At 51.2% G+C, this 20,890-nt stretch overlaps 1 protein-coding gene across 1 annotated transcript in view; it reads right to left on the reverse strand.

The window, feature by feature from the left end:
• Positions 1-1,319: 1,319 nt before the first annotated feature.
• Positions 1,320-20,890, reverse strand: part of ARHGEF18 (Rho/Rac guanine nucleotide exchange factor 18) — a 49,024-nt gene continuing 29,453 nt past the window's right edge. The window contains 14 exon segments of the mRNA XM_025210310.1: positions 1,320-5,284; positions 5,397-5,519; positions 8,175-8,271; positions 8,273-8,515; positions 8,837-9,304; positions 10,237-10,284; positions 11,024-11,080; positions 11,900-12,024; positions 13,369-13,506; positions 14,099-14,290; positions 14,689-14,780; positions 15,515-15,693; positions 18,410-18,486; positions 20,204-20,452. Coding sequence (XP_025066095.1) covers positions 5,124-5,284; positions 5,397-5,519; positions 8,175-8,271; positions 8,273-8,515; positions 8,837-9,304; positions 10,237-10,284; positions 11,024-11,080; positions 11,900-12,024; positions 13,369-13,506; positions 14,099-14,290; positions 14,689-14,780; positions 15,515-15,693; positions 18,410-18,486; positions 20,204-20,452 — 2,249 coding nt within the window. The 3' untranslated portion in view covers positions 1,320-5,123.

A 20,890-nucleotide genomic window follows, 5' to 3' on the forward strand; every position in this document is an offset into this window, starting at 1 on the left:
GCCCGGGGGGGGGGGAGAAAGGAGCAGGGCCCCGGGGGGGGGGGGGGGCACTATTCAGCCGTGACCCCGGCCCGCAGCCAGGGTCAACCGGAGATAAACAGAGACCAGACCCGGAGCAGGGACCTGCCGTGCGGCACAGCATTTGGGGCTCCCCGAGGCAGAGGCATCCCAAACCCCGTGGCGCTCAGGTCCTCACAGGTGTTTCAGAGGGGCAGGCACCAGGTGGCCCCAGCCCTGTCCCCTGCCATGGCCATGGCTGCCTTCTCCAAGCAGGTCTGTCACTGCCCGCCATGCCTGCTCGATGGGCATGTCTGCACGGCAGATGTTGTGCAGAGGCAGACTCCGTCCGTGCTGCAGAGGCGCTGGCTCCACGCCACGGGGCCGCAAGCACGGCTGTTTGTCAGGCATGCACCCCCGCTGTCCCTGCCTCCCTCACCCTGCAGCCTCCTCGCTCTCCAGGCCGCTTTGTCTGTGCCCTTCCCCTCCAGGCCTGGCTCTGCAGCTCCTCACACCCAAGGCTCCTTCCTGCAACAGCCCTGCACTTCCCAGCGTGCTAAAGGAGCAGCAGCAGGTCCATGGGCCGTCGCCGCCCTCCCTGCATCGTGGAGCAGGTCTCGCTGCCCCAGCCTCCCCTAAACTACTCTGTGCCCAGGGCAGAGCCACTGTCACTGCCCGCATGGGCAGCAAAGGCTCCCCCTGCTCGGCTGCACTTTCCTCTGGCCGGTTCTACCTTCCTCCTTGGTCTACCGTCCGTGACCAAAGGCCGAGGTGGCCTGGCTAGGATACCTGCTGGAGTCTGAACGCTGCAGTGAGAGGAGCTGGCCCCGACTGAAGCTCGTCAGAAGTGGAGCTGGCTTCGAACAATTAGACAGCCGGGTCTTGCCCACGGCAACAAAGGGCAGTAGCCGGCGAGGCAGAGCGCCGGGGGAGCCCGTTACTGCAGCGCAGGTTTCAGCTGGTAACGGATAGCACGTGGGACGGTGCCAGCGACCTCTCACCGGGCTGGTGCAAGGTCGCTCCGGGCCGAGGCAGCCCATTTCATAGCTTCACCTTCTTGCTGCTAGGCCAGACTTCAGACACCCTGGAGCCAGGCCACCTACCCCTACGGCTCCACCTGCGCCCTGAGCTCGTGACCTGCCAGGGCCCCCGCCTCAGCCAGCTCGGCTCCGTCCGCAGCAGCAGCGCTGGGGCGCAGGGAGGGAGCTTCCTCTTTAGGGTAAGAAAAAGCAGACGCACTGAGAAATGACAGCTTCTCCAGTCGGTCTGAAGGAAGCATTAATCTCAGGCTGAAATAACAGTACACAAAAGGCAGCTAGGTTTTGAGGGCTTTTTATTGCTAGAAGCTGGTTTCAGCTCCATTGCAGCTTTGAAATCTTCAGTGGAGAAACACTGCAATCATTGTAAAAATCACTGTTTGTGTGCGAGGACCATGTTTACAATTACCCCAGAAGTGCACAACCAAGCCGAATATTAACATTCAACCATCCACTTTACAAATAAAATTAAGGGCTACAGCGAGGTCGCTACTGGATTATGAACAGTACAGGAACTATGTACAATGTTTACATCCTACCAGGGGAAGCCACCAAAACGCCTCGCCGCAGGGCCATCAAGCCGGCCGTCGTGATTACTCATTAAATCCTTGCAGTGCAGAGACCTAAGACTAGACAGCATCCAGCGCTGGGAGCCGGGCGAGAGAGCCGGCGTGCCACGAGGCCAGCGGGGCTTGCCTTCAGGAGATTCCCTTCCCTAGCACAAACAGAAGCAGACTAAAGTAAACTTTCCTAAAGTGCTCCAATTCTCTTCAGTACAAAAATATAAAACGCTAGTTATAAACATGGCACAACTGAATTCAACACAACACGTGCGTGGGAAGGATGCCGAGCTGCCAGCAATTGGCAGGATTCGGGGCTGGCCGGGAGAGGGGGGAAGGCCGTTACCCCATGAGCAGGGTTCGCCATCATGCCGGGCCGGGACCCGCTGCAACGGGGGAGCTAGGCAGGAAGCTCGAGACCTCTAACACGACGACCAAACGCTCCTCGTTCCTTTACGCAGCAGAGGCTGCACCACACCTGGGCCCTGCAGGGTGAGGTGCAGGAGGTTTTTGAATACATTTATTTTTCAGCCATTTTGCCGTCTAACCTGCTACTTCACGCTGAAGTAAACGGCAAAATACCAAGTACCACGAACAGACTCCAGGAGTTGCCTGCATCCGGCTGCAGGCCTGAAAACAGAGCGCGACCCCGTGCGCCCGAGTGAGAGGGAACCACCCGCTTCTCTTCTCGGGTCCTCGGGCCTGTCCTGTCCCGGTACGTGCAGGCGTGCATCGAGATAACGCCGACACGGCTGCCTCAAGCCGATCGCAGCAGGCACCCGCTGCCCTTCAGTTCCTAGCCGGGAGCCAGGCGCTGACGAGCACTCCGGACGCACGCTCAGGGTGGGTCTACCCGGGGAGATGCAGGAAACGTGAGTGAAAGGACAACGGAGGCAGCCCTCAGGCTGGAGGTGAGCACTGGAGATCAAAGGCCAGAAGCAGCCCCCAGCATTAGGTACAAGGGAGAACTGTGGAAAGGCTGAGCGAGCGAGCGAGCGAGGCAGAAGGCAGCTCAGCTGTGCCGGCAACGCCCCGTGCCTAAACCAAGGGGGACTGGTGGGGAGCACTGGCTTACAGGGATCGCATCCTGCCTTTGCCTCATGCTCGAAACAGCACTCAATAGAGGTTTCAAAGCACCTCAGCTGCCCCGTGCAGAACCGCCTCTGCGACCTCGGGTGCCTCAGGAAGCAGCTCTGCTTGGAACTGGACTGGGTGAAATATCCCAGCAAGCCGTCCTGGCGACAAGGGCGGCTCTGGCAAACGGGAGCAGCATCGCGGGCCCAGAGGACTCCAGCCCACGGAGGCACGGCCCACGGTCCTCAAAGGTCTGTCGCCAGCTTCCCTCTGCTCTGTGTTTTGGAGGCAGGCGAGTGACACTGGGCTAGAGCCCTGCCCGCCTCTGCACACGCTAGCGAGAGCACATCGCCCCGCTGCTCTCTGTCCCGTGTCTTCTGCGATCAAATGAGGCCAGTCTGGTTTCTCTCCCTCGGCTGCCACTGGATCCAAGAGACCCAAGCACAGAAGGGGCATGTTCCCACTCCAGGTGCAAACCACGTTGGCAAGCCCTACCGGCAGCCTGGCACTGCACCGAGGGCACATGCCGACTCGGGGTGGTTTCTCGGAGACGGGTGAAAGGCCCAGACTCGGAGCAGGGATGCTGCATCGCTCCCAGCTGCTACAACTGCTCCTTTGAAGCAATGCCAGCAAAGCAAACATTTAAAGCAAACCAACAAACCTCTGGTTACATTTTAAACCTGATTTTTAAGCATTAGGGGCAGCGAGACACCTTACAGGTCTCGTGGGTTCCAGATGTCACCGCTGTTCCCAAGCACATTCACTGCAATGAAGGGAGCAGGTGACAGCAGCTAAAGACACCCCTTGGCCCTTGACCTATTCTTCTCCCGCAGTACAAGGATGACACGAATCAGAGGAGCCACTTCACAAGGTTGGTTTTAAAAGCCCAACCCCACCCCCCCTCCCAGGCCAGGACCAGGGGTGAGCTGCATCCCACTCATCCAGCCTAGCTCTAGGCTAAAACTCCCCCAAACCTCCGATTTGGAGGAAACATTTCTGCACAATATTGACAAGGAGCAGCCCCCACCACAGCCCTGCGTTCCTGCTGCTTTGACGTGTTTACAAAGAAGGCGTATGCTAATCACACAAGACAAAAGCAAGGCATTTCCTCCTGGTGTTAGGCTGGAGAGACTGGTTTCCCCCCCTATCGCTGTCCCCCGAACGATCCCTTTGGGGCATTTCGACTGCAGTCACCGCTCCTTGGCCCAGGAGGCGTGCTGATGAGGCGTAGCGCGCAATCGAGTACCAGGCAGAGTCGTGCACTGCCGCGGAAACGCGCGCTGCTGCTTGAACAGAACCGTGTTCATCTCATCTCCGTGCCACAACCAGCTCGACACCGCCACAACCGCTGGAAGCCAACGCAGCCATGCAATGCTTCGGTTACCAGTACATTACTCCAGACGCTCCTCTTCCCCCTCATTCGAGGGCTGCAGAGCACTCCCAGCTGGGACAGCAGCTTCATGACGCTCCACTGCTCGGCGTGACATCCCAGGTTGCAGGCAGGCAGGCAGGCAGAAGGTACAGGAAACAAGGGGCCAGGCAGGACTTAACCAACTTTGCGCCGAACCTGCCTCAGTTCACACCTCTGGGAGAGATGCGATCCCAGGCTCAAAGTTCAGTTCAAACCAGCACGTGGTTTTGGCTTTGGGAATCTGCACCGTACTCACCACTCGAGAGGTCTGCACCTGACGTGTCGTACAGGAGGTGGACCCCATCCAGTGCAAAGTGCTGGCCAGAGAAACGTCTCTAGCCCAGCTCCTCCTGACCACAGCAGAGTTTGTACAAGTCCAACCTGTCCCTTCCACCATGGCGTGGAGGTCTTGCCCTTGGACTCTGAATGCTAAAAGGTTTACAGCCCCCCTCACCCTGCCCGTGCAGGAAGCACCCACCTGCTGACCTCGCTACCACGCGCATGCAGCCGCCTCTTGTCACGCGAGGGGGCAGGTCCCCAGCCTTGCTGCCTGCCAGAAGACGGGCTTGCTGTCCAGCTACCCTTCACCTGTGCCACTGTTCACTGCTCTGGAAAGAGAGGTCTCAACATGTCACAGCCATTTGATGGCCTCTCGTTAAAACTGTACATAGAAACTGGGGCCCCCTCCGGCTCGCTGACTCTGCAAGACGTGATCACCAGCAGCTCGGGCAGACTCAGAGAGCAAAGTACAGCGGATGGCAACATTTTAATAGGCTCTGAACGGATACACCTAAGCCAGGTACGAGACAGGACACTCCCATGCCTGGGAACAGTTGAAAGCTCATTTGTGCTGTGGCGGTGCCCTCGTTTGCAGCTGTCAGGAAAGAAGCCAACCAAGCAACACTGAAGCCCTGCTCCAGTCCCTGCTGGTGCGAAGGGGCAGGGCAGACGGACAACCACCAGCCCCACGGGGCTCTGCCACGTGAATGCCGGATTCGAGTTCAGAGGCAGTATGGCAGGAGGTCCTTCACAAAGTGGAAACAGCTAGAAAAAAATCACATCTTCTTTGCTGGCGTCCTCTTGAGGATTTATCAGGACTGGTGGAGAGGCCACCACAGTCTGGACGTGAATGCTGTTGGGCTTGAACGGGTTCGACGACGCGGGCGGGAGGGTTTCTGGCTGGGTGTCTGCGGGCCCGCACAACTCTGAGAGAGAGAGAGAGAGAGAGAGAGAAGAAAAATTCACTATAGCATACAATACCTCCGCTCAGAAAGAGGACTCGGTGCTCCGCGGGCACGTCATTCGGGCAAGCCTTACCCAGCGGGAACGTGGCGCCCTGGTTGTTCAGAAGGATCGGGCTCCCTGACCGTCTGCTCCTCAGCACGCTCTCGTCTTTCCCCACAAGCTTCTGTGGAAGCAGCTGTTTCAAGTCAACAGATGCTGAAAAGAAAAGGTGTCAGGTATCCAGGTTGTAAAAGAAAAGGTTACTTTCCCCATTAGTATATTGTCCTGGTGACATTTTGGAGAATCTGTGGTTTTAAGCCCGGGCCCAGTGGCCTGCATCCACCTCGCACACCTGGAGGCTTGTGCTCCAACAACAGCCTTCATTTACCTTCTCGGATGCTCAAACCAGGACCCTGCTCTCTTAGTTGTACAGAGACAGCCCAGCACACCAGTCCCCTAAAGAGCACAGGTGACTTCCTGTAGTACCGTACTGGTATGAACACGACACACCTGACAGGCGCACAAGACCAGTGCAGCGACTGCTGCGCTCTAGACTCAGCAGCTCATCACGGCTCTGCCCTGCCACGCCCCGTCTGCAGGAGCGGTAATAATGCACAACTGCTCTCACAGGCTGGCTCACCAATTTTTTAATTCAAAGGTAAAAGCAGTGACTGGCAACCAATTCATTCTAGATCCAAAAGGCTTCCCCTTCCACTGATACCATTCCTTACCCAAATTCAGCCCCCAGCACAGACTGCACCTGGTACAGAAAGGCGTATGCTAGATTCTCACTTCCATACACACGTGGGCACAGCGCATCAGACCTCAGCTAATCTCAGAAGCTAAATGGTCCTGTGCCCGGCTGGTGCTTGTACGGGAGCCCCAGGTGCTGTGCGTGGCCCGGGGAGGAAGCATGGTCATCCCTGGCCCTGCCAGGTTACTTGTAATCTGCAGCTCCTGACACTGCTACAGGATGCCTATGAAATGAATGAATGAATGAATGAATGTGGGTGCAACTGGGATGTATCCTGCTAGTGCTGGGGCTGGAGAGTGGAACCCACCACGCTCATGAAAACCCACCAAGCTCACTCCTGGTGTACAGATCAAGCCTGGATATTGCAGCGCTGGAGCTTCATTTTCCCATCTGCCAACACTTCATATTCAGTGGCAAGAGGAGACCAGGCTACATTTACTTGCCAAAAATCCAAGCAGGTTCATTGTAGGAAAATCAAAGTGCCAAATCAAGGTATTAGCCATAGGCACCATGTAGTTGGAAGATCACAGACAACGAGGGCTGGAAGGGGCCTCAGGAGGTCGCGTCTAGTCCAACCCCTGCTCCAAGCAGGACCAGCCCCAACTGCATCATCCCAGCCAGGGCTTTGTCTACTGGGTCTTCAAAACCTCCAAGGGTGGAGACTCACCACCTCTCTGGGTGACCTGTTTCAGTGCTTTAATACCCTGCTAGTGAGAGAGTGTTTCCTAATATCTAACCTAAACCTTCCTTGCTGCAACTTGAGCCCATTGCCCCTTCTGTCATCTGCCACCACTGAGAATAATCTAACTCCATCCTCTTTGGACCCCCCCTGCAGGGAGCTGAAGGCTCCCCCCACTCAGTCTTCCCCAGACTAAATCAGCCCAGGTCCCTCCGCCCCTCCTCAGCCCCAGCCCCAGCCCCAGCCCCCAACCATTTCTGTTGCCCTCCACAATGCACAGCAACACTGACCAGTGACCCGCGTCTGTCTCTACAGTACACAAACGCAGGCGTGTTGCCTTGTGCCTGAACCTGGCACGCAGCTAAGATAGGTCTGTAAGGCAGAGCTACAGGCTGCTCTCCTTCCCTGAAAATAAGATCCTTTTAAGCGGTTGGAAAGCTGTGGTTTTTGCATCGTCTGTCATTGGCAAAGGCCACTGCTTAGTACTCAACTGTTAGCAGCAAATTACATCATGGCATCGTAATCACATTTGGACTGCCTTCTATTTCTAACAAAACTAGCCCTTTTTGGACTTTACAGTAAAGTCGACGGGCCCCTTCTGGCCTGGAAAATCACACCGAGGATGCAAGGAATGTTGGCAAGGTACCAACTTCCAAGTGCCGAGGGAGGGGCTGGGCCCGGCTAGACGCGGGAACCGTTGGGTTTGTACTGGGACGTGTACATCATTGCCTCAGGGAAATGTTCCTGAACCCACCGCTACCCACAAAGAGGCAGGGAAAGGCTGGTTGGGATGAACCAACCGCAGCAAGCTGGCATAGCTTCGGGTACTATTATTATGCCTAGCCACGGTGATAATATGTGGCACTCAGCATTCACACGTAAGCTAGACTCAGGAACAATCATCATTCACTGCTTGCTACCCACTCGAAATACTCGTGCCCAGATCTAGGCTGGACGCTTCGCTTCTCATCAGCTTTCTGGAAACAGGAACCTATTTCTCCCCTGCCCGCACTCAGAGGTGCCGCAGCTGAGGACAGTGACGGAGAGACGTGGGAGCAAATCCGTGTGGACACGTTCTGCTCCCTCGGTGCACGTACGATGCTGCTAGTCTGTCCGCTACTGTCACTCTGGGGGCCAGGGGCCAAGCAGACTTTTTACATGGCTGGTGGGTTAGCAAGTGGCTGCACCACGCAGGACTAATGAAGACATCTGGCCCAGGCAGGCCACCTCCCTGTTCCAAGGGCTGTAGTCACTTGTAACCTGGCCTTTCACCAGCTTTTAGCCCCCGGCGTGCACACGCCCGCCTGCGACTGGTGGCTCTGCAATGCACATGGGCAGGCCCTTCTGGGCTGGCCAGAGGTGGTCTGTGATTTCCCCTGCGCGCTGTCCTGCGAGTCTGATTTTGGCAGAACCGTGGGATGTACTTTATTACCCTCACCTGAGCTGTCCATCCTGTGAGATGCTTTGCTTTTCCCACCCTTTTCTTTGCTTCCTTTTGAGAAAGCGGCAAGCTTGGTGGGGATTTGTTGCTGAACCTTGTTGCTGAACCACAGCCTGCTTCTGTATCTGATTGGTTGCGCTCAGGAGGTGTATTGGCACTTCGTTTTTCATTGCAGGAACCAGGCGATTCTCCAGGGTGGTGCTGTCCCTGCGAACCAGCTCTGGCCGCTCCAGATAATCCATTCCCGAGACGCTGGCCCTCCCAGAGGTTTTCAGGTGCGGCACCGAAACTTCTATCCCTTCCCCATTGAAGCTGGCGGAATGGCTCAGCATTTGGCCCTACGTGAGAAAGAAGTTGGTCTATATAAAATGGATGCTCTGCACCTCTCCAAGAAGCGTAGAACCATTATTCCCCAAGAGAGAAACTCCTTGTGACCAACACAAGTGGCTGCCCCGTCCCTGCCCCTGCAACGTGCTACACTGAAATACAGTCTAAAGAAGTCCTGCTACACGAAGCAAGCAGCTTAGCCACACAGATCTTATTTATCGTTACCGCCGGGAGAGGGCTTCCAAGAGGGCCACAGTGAGCAGCAGCAGCAGACTGAGAAGGGGGCAGGAAGCAAAAAGAGACTCCGTCCTCCCCGGGGACAAGCTCCTTACCTGTCCCAGGTCTGGAGAGAACGTGCCTGACACCGTATTCTGCTTCTTTAGCTTCTTTTGCTGCTCTAGACGTTCTCTCTCTTTCTCGACCGCTCTCTGTGCTTCCCGCAGCCTCTCCAGGTCGTGCTGATAGGCCTCCCGTTGTCTCTCCAGCTCCTCCCGATCCTGGCTCAAGCGATCCTTCAGCTGCCGGGTTTCCTCCTCGCGCTCCTGCAGCTGTGCCTCCGTCTTCTCAAATTCCTTCTGCTGCCAGTCCCTCTTCCGTTCCCAGCGCTGCTGCTCCTGCTTCAGCTGGTTTTGCAGCTTCTGCACGTTTGCCATTTCTTCCTTCTGTTTCTCGAAGTTGCGCTGCTTTTCTTGCTCTAGAAGCAGGTTTCCACGTGTCGACTGCAGCCGGTACTGCTTCTCCCGATCCAGGAGGGTGGCACGCTGCATTTCAATGCAGCTGTCCTGCTGGGATATCACTGCCTGGAAGAAACACCCCAACAGAATCATTAGGCACGTGGGCTTGAAAGACACAGCTGTGGTGAGGTGAGACTGCCGTATCTCGGGAGAGACAGACGTCGGTCTCCAGAGCTGGACTGAGCTCCCAGTCAGAATGCGTTGCAGCAATCAACTCGATATTATAGATAATCTCGAGATAAAAGATTAAGCCTGGACTGTTCAAAGTGAAGCATCTTTTGTCCCTAGAGATCACCTTGAATGTTATGAAGTACTGTATCAAATTATAGTACCTACGTCACCGTATGTACCAGCGATTCTCAGCATTTTGAGACTGGAGACACCCCTCAACAGATTCAAGGGACCCCTGGAAAGTGCCAGCTTTTAGTTTCCACTCCTTTTCTGAATACAGAGACATGCTAGAGCAATACTTTAGTTGCAAAGAACTCAGAAAGACCACAACAGGCCAGAATGCTTTTGATTCCTGTTTGTAAATTCTGGGTTGTCTTGTGAATCATGTCCGTACCCCTAACAGTGCTACTGCTGTTATATTATAACACTGTTATCAGATGATAATATTCCCCAGCCCCCCGGCTGAGAATCGCTGCCACGTGCACGTGTTTCTATTCAACAGGAATACCTGCGGGGAGCACAGCACACTTCACAGCAAGAAAAGCAAATGGAAGCCTAAGAGGTAAACGGGGCGGATCGGACATAAATTAAAAGGAACGAAGTTTCACTCTCATGAAGCAGTAGAGCTCGGCTCCTCCAAAAGGCCAGGAATCATGCTGGTTGCGCTAGAACTCAAGTCTCAAATACATTTTTCAGCTACCTTTGGCACAGCCAGAAAATCTGACTTTTTGGTGCTGCTACAAGCAAACACCATTACCTACATTGCAGCAAACTTAACAGCTCAACACAACACAACACATCTATTGGACTGAATATGCAACTTTTACCTGAAGTCTGAGGAGCAACTGTAAGAGGTTTTGTATCCTTTGGACAAGCTGAAGAAAGAGAAAAGCGTTAGAGACTCTGGAGGGGAGTGTGTTTTTACACAACGTCTACCCTTTTTTTTTTAATACTGAAATGAATGCTGCCTGAATAGAACCACACACAGAAGACAAACAACTGCCAAGTCATTTGACAGGAAAAACCTGGAAAAACATCATAGTGGAAACATTCACTGGGGAACTAGATTTATCAGAGCAATACTGCATAGGGAATTGGGGCAATAGCCTTCCTCTCCACACTGCCTTGAGGCTTGTTTCTTCCAGCCCTCCTGCACGGACTCATCACCTACGGGCAGCTGCTGACGTCATCGCTGAGCAATTCAAGCCATATTGTATCTTATCAGAGTGATAACAGGAGTGCAAAGTGAATGGCAGGTAGTCATCCCACTCTCTGAAACATTTCTCTGGATATCTAAAACTCATCTTTGCTTCTTGGGGGTACTTTAGTCTCTGCATTTGTTACACATCAGCGTAGGGGCAAGGGTGGTGCAGACCCTAAGGCACAGCGCTGACAGCCCAGAGGTCACGAGTTTGAGGCCACAGCAGAAGTGCTCATGGCGCACTGTCAGATTCCAGTGAATCTGCAAATTCTGCTAAATACCTTGTCAGAAGGACAAGAAGGAAGGACACGCCAGTGATGACAAGGTACATTACTGAGCTTATGTTTCTATGTACTTTAATTTCCTTTTTGCACACTGTGGGACCAATGGTATTGCATAGCACACTGTGGTACCTCAGACTCCAGGGTGGGCAGGAAACCGCTACTATACTCCAGTCTTGTCATCTCGTCCTACAGAAGAAAAAGAAAAGACAAGCACATAACTGTCCACACGGCACACAGCAGGCGAGTCAGCAGTGCTCGCAATGCAAGCACGGAGTTTTAAAAGGAAATTTTAAAATCACAGTTTCAGCAGCAGTGTTTTATTTGCTCGGTTTTAGCCGTGCAAAGTCAGACTCATTTAAAAGATTGCAAGTATTTACAGAGCGAGCGAGGAGATCAGTCCTTGCATCCAGGTGTGCCGCAGAGTAACATGATAAAAGCGGTCAAACTGGAGTTCTCAAGTCTTAGAGAAAACAAGAGTTTTCTTGGGTCTTTTAAAAATTCATTTTGCTAAGGATGATGGAGACTGACAAGAATTCAGACTAACGAGTCACAATGGCCTCAGTTCCAGTCTCCGAAATGCCCGCATCACTTTGGTGTTACGAATCTGAGGAGGAAAGTAAAAGGAAGAGGCCTCCTGCTGCACGACTGCGTGGCACTCAGGGATGCCCTACGCCTTCCTCATGGGCTCACACACTCCGACAGAAGCACCCGGGTACATTTTAGGCAAATTCTTGCCTGAAACAGATGCCTTAGCAGCTACCCAACACCGAGTGGATAACTGCCTTGAGTGAAAGGGATGCCAAGTCAGCAAAAGTAGGCTCTCACGCTCGAGTGTAAGACTGCAAATTGCTAGGTCAGCCCAAGAAACAGGCAGTGCTTTGACAGGCTGCTTGGGCTCTGGCTAAGGACCTGGCACTCTCAGCCAGATCTGTAGTTTTCAATGACTTCCCCCACCTCCACCAGGTTCGCTGGAGCCAGCACACAATGCATTTAAAACAAACATACTGTGTGAGATCCTTCTTCTGCGTCAGCGGGAGGATCTTGGAGCTGCACGCTGGAACTCAATGGAAGTCCTTTCCGTTCCCACAGCCTCTGGTCACTGCCACTGACCTTCTTCCTGAAACTGCTGTCTGAAAGCAGGTAATGCCGTGAACACAAGTACGATGGTGACAAGCACAACACGGGGCGGGGGAGTACCAACTACTTGTAATGGTTTGTTTTAGTCCCTTAAAACAAGTGCAGAGAAGCAGGCAGTCATAGGAACTAGGTCCGTCAGATTTCCAGCAAGAACCTGAAGAACGTGGACTAGGACACAGCCAGGGTGACCACTGATTCATGCCCATAGGAACATCAGTGGCTATCAGGGCTGCTAAAACACCTGTAGCGTTTGCCGCTACTAGGACCCTATCTGAATCCACTGCTGGTCTGTGTGGAGGCAGTGAAGAAGGAGCTGCAAACCAGCTCTCGACCGGAGCGTGTGCGTGTAGCACGTTACCTTCATCCATGCTACCTTTCACAGGCAGGTGAAACTGCCCCTGCACATGAGAACAGGCTGATATCGACCATGTTACTTTTTTCCAGGAAGCTCAGACAAAGCAGAACTGGACGAAGATGGGTGGTAGCTGGCATTTCCATTCATGCCACTGCCTTTGTGATGAGAGCATCTGTGCCCAGTGACGGTTTAAGCCAGCAATTCTTAACCAGAGTGCTGCAGCAACCTGGGTGCCTCGAGACACTTCCAAGGGTGCCGCGGGGTGCCGCAACATGGTAGTGCTGTTAGGTGTGCAAATATGGGTCACGAGATAAACCCAGTGATTTCAAACACAATATCAAAGGATGTTATAAATTAATCTGACCCGCTGTGGTATTTCCAAGGTCTTTGCAACAGAAGAATCACTCTAGTTTTCTGTAGTCAGAAAACTAGTGAAAACTAAGAGCTGGCATTTTCTAAGGGTGGGGGGAGGTCTTTTGTCTAAAAAAGGTTAAGAAGCACTGGTTTAAATGATTGCATACATTTTGCAGCCTTGCAATGTCTGCACAGAGCTGTTGGAAGCATTAGAGGTTATTTGACAGCCAGAAATAAACTTGGGTTTAAACTCCCCAGCTCAACTTTCCTTTTTATCAGACGGAATTAGCTTGTGTGCTCTGCAGTTATTAGAAATACTATCTGGTTGGTAGGAAGTCACCACGTGCATTGTTACTTATTTGTCATCTTTGAACTAACAAGGTGTTCTGCCCTCAACCGCTGATCCTGGCAGACAGAGGATCTGGCAGCCTGACACTCCTGTTTTTGCAGGTGTATTTGCTAGTCAGGATGAGCTTTGTGGGGCCCTGTTCTACGACAGTCTGCGTCAGAGCCTGGTTTGATTGACTCTCCTCGTCCAGAAACGTGGTTCAGAACAGGACAGTAAAGTGACAAGAATGTCCGCATGCTCCCTCTGACCCCCTCAGGGCCCCCAAAATCCTAATCTTACTTTTGTTTGGAACAGAGGGGCTGCTATCATAGCCCCCAAAGGTCTCTGCTCTCCTGGGGAGCCCAGTCCCACAGCTGTCTTCAGGATGACAGGCTGCATTGCCAAAGTAAGCGACGATCAGGTTCTGGAGGCTCTCAGCTAGGGAAGCAAAGAACAGGTCGTTTCAAACAACCATAGCCATGCCATGGGGAAGCTGCATCATGCTAATACAGTATACTAACAACCGTTCAAGCATTTCGCACATACATTAGAGGTTCAGATGCTCTTAGACCGTTTCGGCAGCATGCCACAAACTCCAAACCTGAAAGTCACATGCGAAAACAATACCTCATCCTCACGTGGGGATTCAGCTAAATCAATTGCCCTCGCAGATCAGCTACCAATAAGGGTGACGGTATCTGTGCTCGGTGTCTTTGCTCATGCTGGCAGCCCAGTCTTAAGCTGGAACTCTTATGTGGCATCAAGGTGCAAAGCTGACATGCTATCAAGGTACTTGGAAACAGCCCAGCTAAATAAACTCAAGGTCAGGTTCTATCATTTGACTTTTCTTACATTGGCGATATTCCATCCGGGAGAGAACAATTAAACAAATACGCCCTTCACTCATCACACAAGCAGGTCCTGAGAATTAGGTATGCAGAACTGTTCCACAGCGCTTAATTATGATTTGCTTCTGTGTATACATGTGTGCGCACACACGCATGCATGCACACCCATCTTTTGCACCTACCTTCTGTCACTGCAGATTTTAGGATCACTTCTCCTTGCAGATTCTCTGAGCTATCCGTGCCCTTCAGGAGGAGTCTGGATCCGACCCCTGGAGAAAGGTCTTCAAACCCATTCGTTTCAAACATTTCTAGATAAATCTGTTGTTTTTCAATCAGTCTTTGCATAATCAGATCATCTTTCGTGCTCAGACGTTCTGAGAAAACACAAACAGATTTCAACCTTGCAATGCTGCCTGGCAAGTGAGTCCCAGGAACACAATGTTCATGTCAAATTATCCTAATAATTTATTTTGTACTTATTCTATGTTTGATGCTTTATCATCATTAATGGCTAGGGAAAAAAAAAAAAAAAAAAAAAAAAAACTTACTGGGCAGGAGAGAGGCACAGAATTTTTGCTTCTCAATGGAAGTGGGAGGTTTTCTTTTCTTTTAAATAATTTGTTTAACTGCAGAAATGCCGCGATTGGCTTGCAATCCTGCAACAAGGGCTGCTTGAATTACCGCAGGCTGGGAACATGCTGTCAGTTATGGGGGCCACAAAAGAGCCAGCGCTACAAGAAACCGCTCCCTGGGCTAGGGCATAAATGGTTACCTTGAAATTCTTTCAATTTAGCTGCTCGTGCTTCCGCCAGTCTCCTTTCCTCTTCAGCATCATTCAGCGTTCCTTCCTCTTCATAAGGGCAGCTAGAAGTGGGCAAGGAGGGGAATCTGTTGGATCTCCATACAGGGAACTTACCACACCACCCTGGGCCACATCCTGCAGGCCTTCCCAGGGAGCGCCCTATCCTGCACCGTTTGCTTCCCTTACCCAGCGCACCCCTGTTCATGGCAGGCAGTGACCCATCACCCTGAGAACGGCTGAATCTTCCAAGCAAGACTTACTGACAGGCACAGTCCTGTTCTCCCCACATCTCTTGTAAGCTGCCCTTACAGGTAACCATGTGCCAAGCTGAGTGCTTCGCTCTTAGCAAGGATGTGAAATACAAACAGCAAGAAGGGAAAGCCAAGAACTAGTCAAATCTACCTGGCTCCCACAAGAATGTACACTGGCACGACCAGCAGTTTCCTTGGCCCCTGCCTGTATTGAAGTTCAGCCGCCATAGCCAGGCTGCCCAGCCACGTGCTCACAGCTCTGCCGGCAGACAGCAGCGGCTGCTGGGACAGCTTCTGTCGGTCAGAGGAACGGAGCCCCAGCTGCTGGCAGAGCTGTGTCCACGCCAGGATGTCCAGACAAACGGAAAGCAGCCCCCACCCACGGCCCCTGCAGTGTAGGCCCAGCCTTGGCGAGGGTGCGATATGGAGCCTGAAGGACAGAGCTAGTCAAACTTATCTTTACCACAAAGGCAGAATGGTCAGTAGTGTCGAGGGATCAAACACGCGAGCAGAAACCAAACCCCCTGCCTTTTGGCCCACTTTACCTTTCCACAGCTCTGCGAATGTGAGCCATCCAGGAATTTCTCTCTTCTTTGGAGCTGGTATGAATTTCATACATTTCTGGCCCTTTCATTGAGGCGCTAATTAAGAACATGGCTTTCTCCTCATTAGCTACCTCTCTGACAATCAACTTCTGCAATGAAATAACTGGTGGCTTAGAGTCCTGCAAGACAAGATTGGGTGCATTAGACTTCACTGCAATACTAGCTCGGGCAGCATCTTTAGGTTTTGGGCTCTCCTCACTCTTCACGTGCGAGACCAATGAAGACAGACTGCAGCCAAGCTTGGTTGCTCTGGCCCTTTTATATTGTAAGACTGATGTGCACGTCATTTTTCTCATCTGCTGCATGCCAAGTCCCTGTCTGAAAAAAAATCTACGTTCTAAAAACAAGATCTAACCCTTCGATTCAGCACAGCCCTTGCACACGTGTTTACGTGGGAGCCGGCAGAACTCGGGGTTCCAGTTACACACGTGCTCCAAAGCACGGCTTACTCGGGGCCCAGAGGGATACGTTTCTTCCCCATATTCCTCTCCCTCTTAGCCGTTCCATTTCTGAGAAAGGAGCACTTCCAAGGCTTTTGAATGACTAACACTGAAATTAATTGCTCTGTCTACTCAGAGCGAAAGCAGCCACCAGCTACTTGAAAGGCATAACATCTTTCCACACAATATTTGTTTCTACTTTTTCCTGGAATTTCCTGAATTTCAGCTCTTGTCCTTATTGAAGGGCAACACGAACCAGTTTGGACTTTGCTCCATTTGGCAACAGCAAGATCAGAACAAGTAGAAAGCACAAGATCTAATGATTCACAAAATAAAGAACCCTGGGGAGAGAGAACAACAGGAAGCAATGGCGACGCCAAAGTGGCAGGTTCGTTACACAACAAACAGAAACGCCTAGCTTTGAGGATGGGGATGGGGATGTTGCCCCCCTTCGGTTCTGGGAAACTGGAGCTATGCCTGGTAGATCTAAAATTCTGTATGACAAGGGATTCAGCTGCTCATTTCTGAAAGACAAATAATACAGAGTGAGGTGAACAATGAGTAGCATCCCTGCCTACACTTACTACTGCAGCCTGACACACACGCAGGTGAGGAACGAGTCGTTTTGCAGGCTATTAATATTACATTTAACAGGACAGGAGCTAAAGGGTTTGACATCAAGACAAGTAACTTGTCAGCTACACGCGAGGACTCTCAGCTGGCTCAAGTCAGGAGCCAGGTCACCAAGCCAATGCAGGATTACAGGATGTATCCACTCACTCTCCACCCTCTTGTTAGTTTACTTAGGGGAGATTAACACTTAGCTCATTTAAAAACAGAGCTCATGAATCTGAGGATGTTGAGAACAGCTCGGGCCAGGGCTACACGTGGCTTTCTGCAGGGAGGCGCCTTTACCGGGGCCTGGGATAGCGGCAGCTTGTTGGATGCATGCTTGTAGTTTTAGAGCAGGTTTGGCAGCTGGCTTACTGAAGTGGCATAAGAAAAACAGTCAAGACCCCTGTAAGAAGGGCTGCAAACCATGCACAGGGGCAGAAAAGGAAACTCAAAAGACTCCTAAGTGACCATGTCCCAGGTGCTCCAGCTCCTGCTAGAGTTTTGCAGGTATATTTGGTACTTATTTCAGCTGAGTGTACGTTTTATTAAACAGATCAGAAGCCAGTTTCATTGTGGTCCTGTGCTATAAAAGCAAGCCAATGCATGTGTTATTACAAATAGACAGGACATAAAAGTGGCAGCTTTACCATGAAGATGCTTCGATTCAAGAAAGCATTTTCAGCACTCAGCTGCTACATGCTTAACATGAATTACTTATTTAAATTACGCGTTAGTCGTCATGATAAAGTTTGCCATGGAAATTAAGCCTCAGTCCTGCTATGCTGAAAAATATCTGGACAAGGTAAATAATGGTTTAAAACAAAAGTAAACTACAGTTTCAGTGTCCTAATTAGCATGGCAGATTGCTACACCCACAACTGACCTTTGGTCAGTACAGAACATATGTAACCTCTCAGCTGGTAATGGCACAAAGGGCAACCTAGGAAATGCCTTGAAAAAGCAAGCCAATCCACCAAGTCTGAGCGCTCCAAATGACTGATCATTATGTTTGCTTCAGCCTCCAGCCTTCAACAATTTCCATGGCCACAGTGTGCCTTTTCTACAGATCCTTCCCTCAAATTGACATATAAGAGGGGAGCCAGGCAGCGGAGACCCACTCTCTAAAGGGCTGTTTGCAGGTGCCTTTCAAGACACGGCTCTATCCTGCCTCGGTCACATGCTACCAGAAGAGACAGGGACAGGGACAGACAGCTGAAAGACAGGAGGGAGTGGTAAAAAACACAGCTCCTTATTCAAAGCAACAGGAAGCCAAAGCCTGGTGAGTTAAAGTAGCTCGGGCTAGCTGCTCCGCACTACGAGAAGTAGCACAGCTGAACCAGCAGTAGCTTTATTTCAGAGGAAGTGACCCCAAGGCGTCTGGCTTGCTTGACTTTATTTTAGGTACCTGCTCTTTCTGTTTCTTGTGTCACTGCCTGTGCTGCCCACAAAGGTGGGGGAGCGGTTTAGTGTCATGAGAACTGTAACGCTCTGTTCCTATTACTCTGACTTTCCTATTGCCTACATGCCCGCTGCTGGGGGTGGGAGAGATTCCCAGACAGCAGAAAGGGGCGCTCTGCACCAGCTGGCATGTAAGCCACAGCTCTGCAAGGTCTTCCAGGCACACCTGTGCAGCACACGCCACCACAAGGCCTTGGTCTCTATGGAGGCATTTGGCACCTCCACCATGTTTGTATTTGAGGTCTCTATGCATATTCTTAGCTTGGTCTCAGTCGTTTTCATTAATATTGTCAGCAAATGCTCCGAGGAAAAAGGTACATACCACAGATGCAAAAGTATATTTTTGGTCCTTTTCTTGCAGCAGCAAAAGTACATCAGTTAACAGGACAGCCAGGATATCTAAAAAGCAACAGAAAGAGAAAACGGAAGTGGGTGTAAAGCCAAAGACTGGTGTAAACTTACAACCCTTTCACTTTGCACTGCAGTGTTAACGTGGAGCAGCACGGAGGATGCTCTTGTACTTGTGTCTTCTCAGCCCCGTTTCAACCTTGTGACGAGCCATTTTACGAAACAACCGAGCAGGATGGATGATCATCAAGGCCTCACGTACTTACCCTTCAGCGCATTAGATATGAACCATGTGGTGAGGTCGCATGTTTTCTGCACCCAGGTTTAAATTAGCAGCAGAGAGGTGCTTTTCATTGAAATTAATACGAGCAGTACTATAGCTATTGCTTTATTTATTTTACTATAGCACTGGTTTTCTATGGGCCCACATGCTCAGTTTTCATGGTACGGATTTGGTTTCTAGGATGTTTAACTGCTATGGAAGCAAGAGAAGCTGTGCAGCAAGGGAGGACCTCGGAGGCATCTTGGAATCATGGCAGGAGATTGCTGGTTTCTCGTAAATCCAGCAACGAAGAGGTTAAGGAAGTTAACATTTCAATTGAATTATTCAGGGTTGAGTGATAAAAATCTATCGAGGCAAATGGGTAATTCACCCCTCCGAGCCGCTGTTCCTGCATCACATATTCAGGCCACATTTCTGAGGCTGACTACTCGGGGGGGCTACACCAACAATCCTTACAATCCAGAAAAGCCTGGATTCTGGAGGATGGCCCTGCGGCCTGGAGTAGGGTCCTCAGCATGGCCTCGGCAATGTCAGATCCACAGGGCTCGGCTCATAGTTGCGTCTCTCAGGTACCAGAGCGAGAGACAATGCCATAAGAGAAGATCTAGATTAGACATCTATCCAGCAGTTTTATTTAGTGATTTCTAAGCTGCTAAACTTGTCAGAACCAGACATCTCTGGAGAAACACTCAGGTTTACAAAAACAACCATATGAAGAGGCAGGGGAACAGTGCAAGTACCCACCAGTTCTAACAACTAGTCAACCAGGCTTTCACACGGACATCATTTGCAATACCAGGTGGATTACTCTGCTGCCTGAGCACGCATGCTTTGGGCTGGAGCACAGGCAAAAGATTTTCCGAGCAGCTCAGAGCCGAACACTGCATCTAGACAGCGTCTGCTCAGGAAGGAACACGCCTTAGTTCCATCGGCAGATTCTTCTGGAACAACACGACATCCCCGGGCACCAGGTTCCTCCTGGCCACACAGCACGAGCCAGCAAGGTCTCTTCTGGTGCCCTTCAGCCATGTCAATGTTAACAGATCTTTAGCTTACAGCAGCTCTTTTGATTTTCTGGCCAAGCAGACGTGCTGCGGAGGGAAGGTGTCATAGGGTTGACGTGACATGATATTTCAAAGTGTGAATCAGAGCTCACACAAGATAATGTCTTTCCACAGGAGCCTAAGGCAGGATGACTCAACACCTTGTCATCACTCTAAAGACCTCCCTCTTGAACTGGGCAGAGGAGCAGACGGATAATAAGCAAACAGCATAAGCAACTCAACTTACTGTGCACCGTTATAGGGATGCTTATTTAACAAGCCAGGAATAGAACAAGTGCTATTTCCTTCAGTACTGTATCAAACTAGCAGGTTATCACCATCCTACTTTATACCCAATCAATCAATCAATCATTAACAAACAGTTACTAAACTAATAGAAATCTTGTTTCCCTGGTGCACTTTCCCCCTGCCAGTCCTCTACCTTTGAGACGTCCCGATGCAGCTTTCCAGTACAGCGTCCCATCCAACAGGAGCTGCCGCCGCCCCATATCATCCTTCCGGAAAAACAGCCCATTCCTGTACTTCCCGGATGACTTGACCTCCATTTTCTGCATAATTTCTCTCAGACGTTGTCCCTTCTCACACTCATTTACCTTGGCATCTACATGAGTGATTGTCTCTTTAATGAGACTGAGCGCCTGGGTCAGCTCTTCATAATCTTTAGTGCCAGCTGCAAAAAAGTAGATTACTCATCATTCTAACCTTGCTTTTGTATTTAAGGAATTTTGCATTCATGCTGAAATGCATTTAAATTTCCGGTACATGAAATGCCTCCTGCAAACAAATCCTAAACAATCCAACTCGCACCAAAACTGAACGGTTTCTTAGGAGCAGGAGGTACAAAACACCCCCAGCCAACACAGCAAATCCTCATCAAAGGAAGGGGCTAGAAACGAAAAGATTCTTTGTCTTTAGACTTAAGATCTCGTTCTGCCTCTGAGCATATGCTAGCTTGCAGCTCAAATGCCAAGTCTTTAACAAAAAAGAAGAGAAAGAGCAGCATCTGGAGGGAGTCGCAGCAAGTGCTCCCTGTCTGGGAAGAGGGAAGGGCAAGGCAAGAGGGGGCTGGAGCAGGAAGGAAAGCGACTGGCAGCATCTCTGGGAAAGA

Source organism: Alligator sinensis, unplaced genomic scaffold, assembly GCF_000455745.1.
Source record: "Alligator sinensis unplaced genomic scaffold, ASM45574v1 scaffold1354_1, whole genome shotgun sequence".
In the NCBI taxonomy this organism is placed as follows: domain Eukaryota; kingdom Metazoa; phylum Chordata; order Crocodylia; family Alligatoridae; genus Alligator; species Alligator sinensis.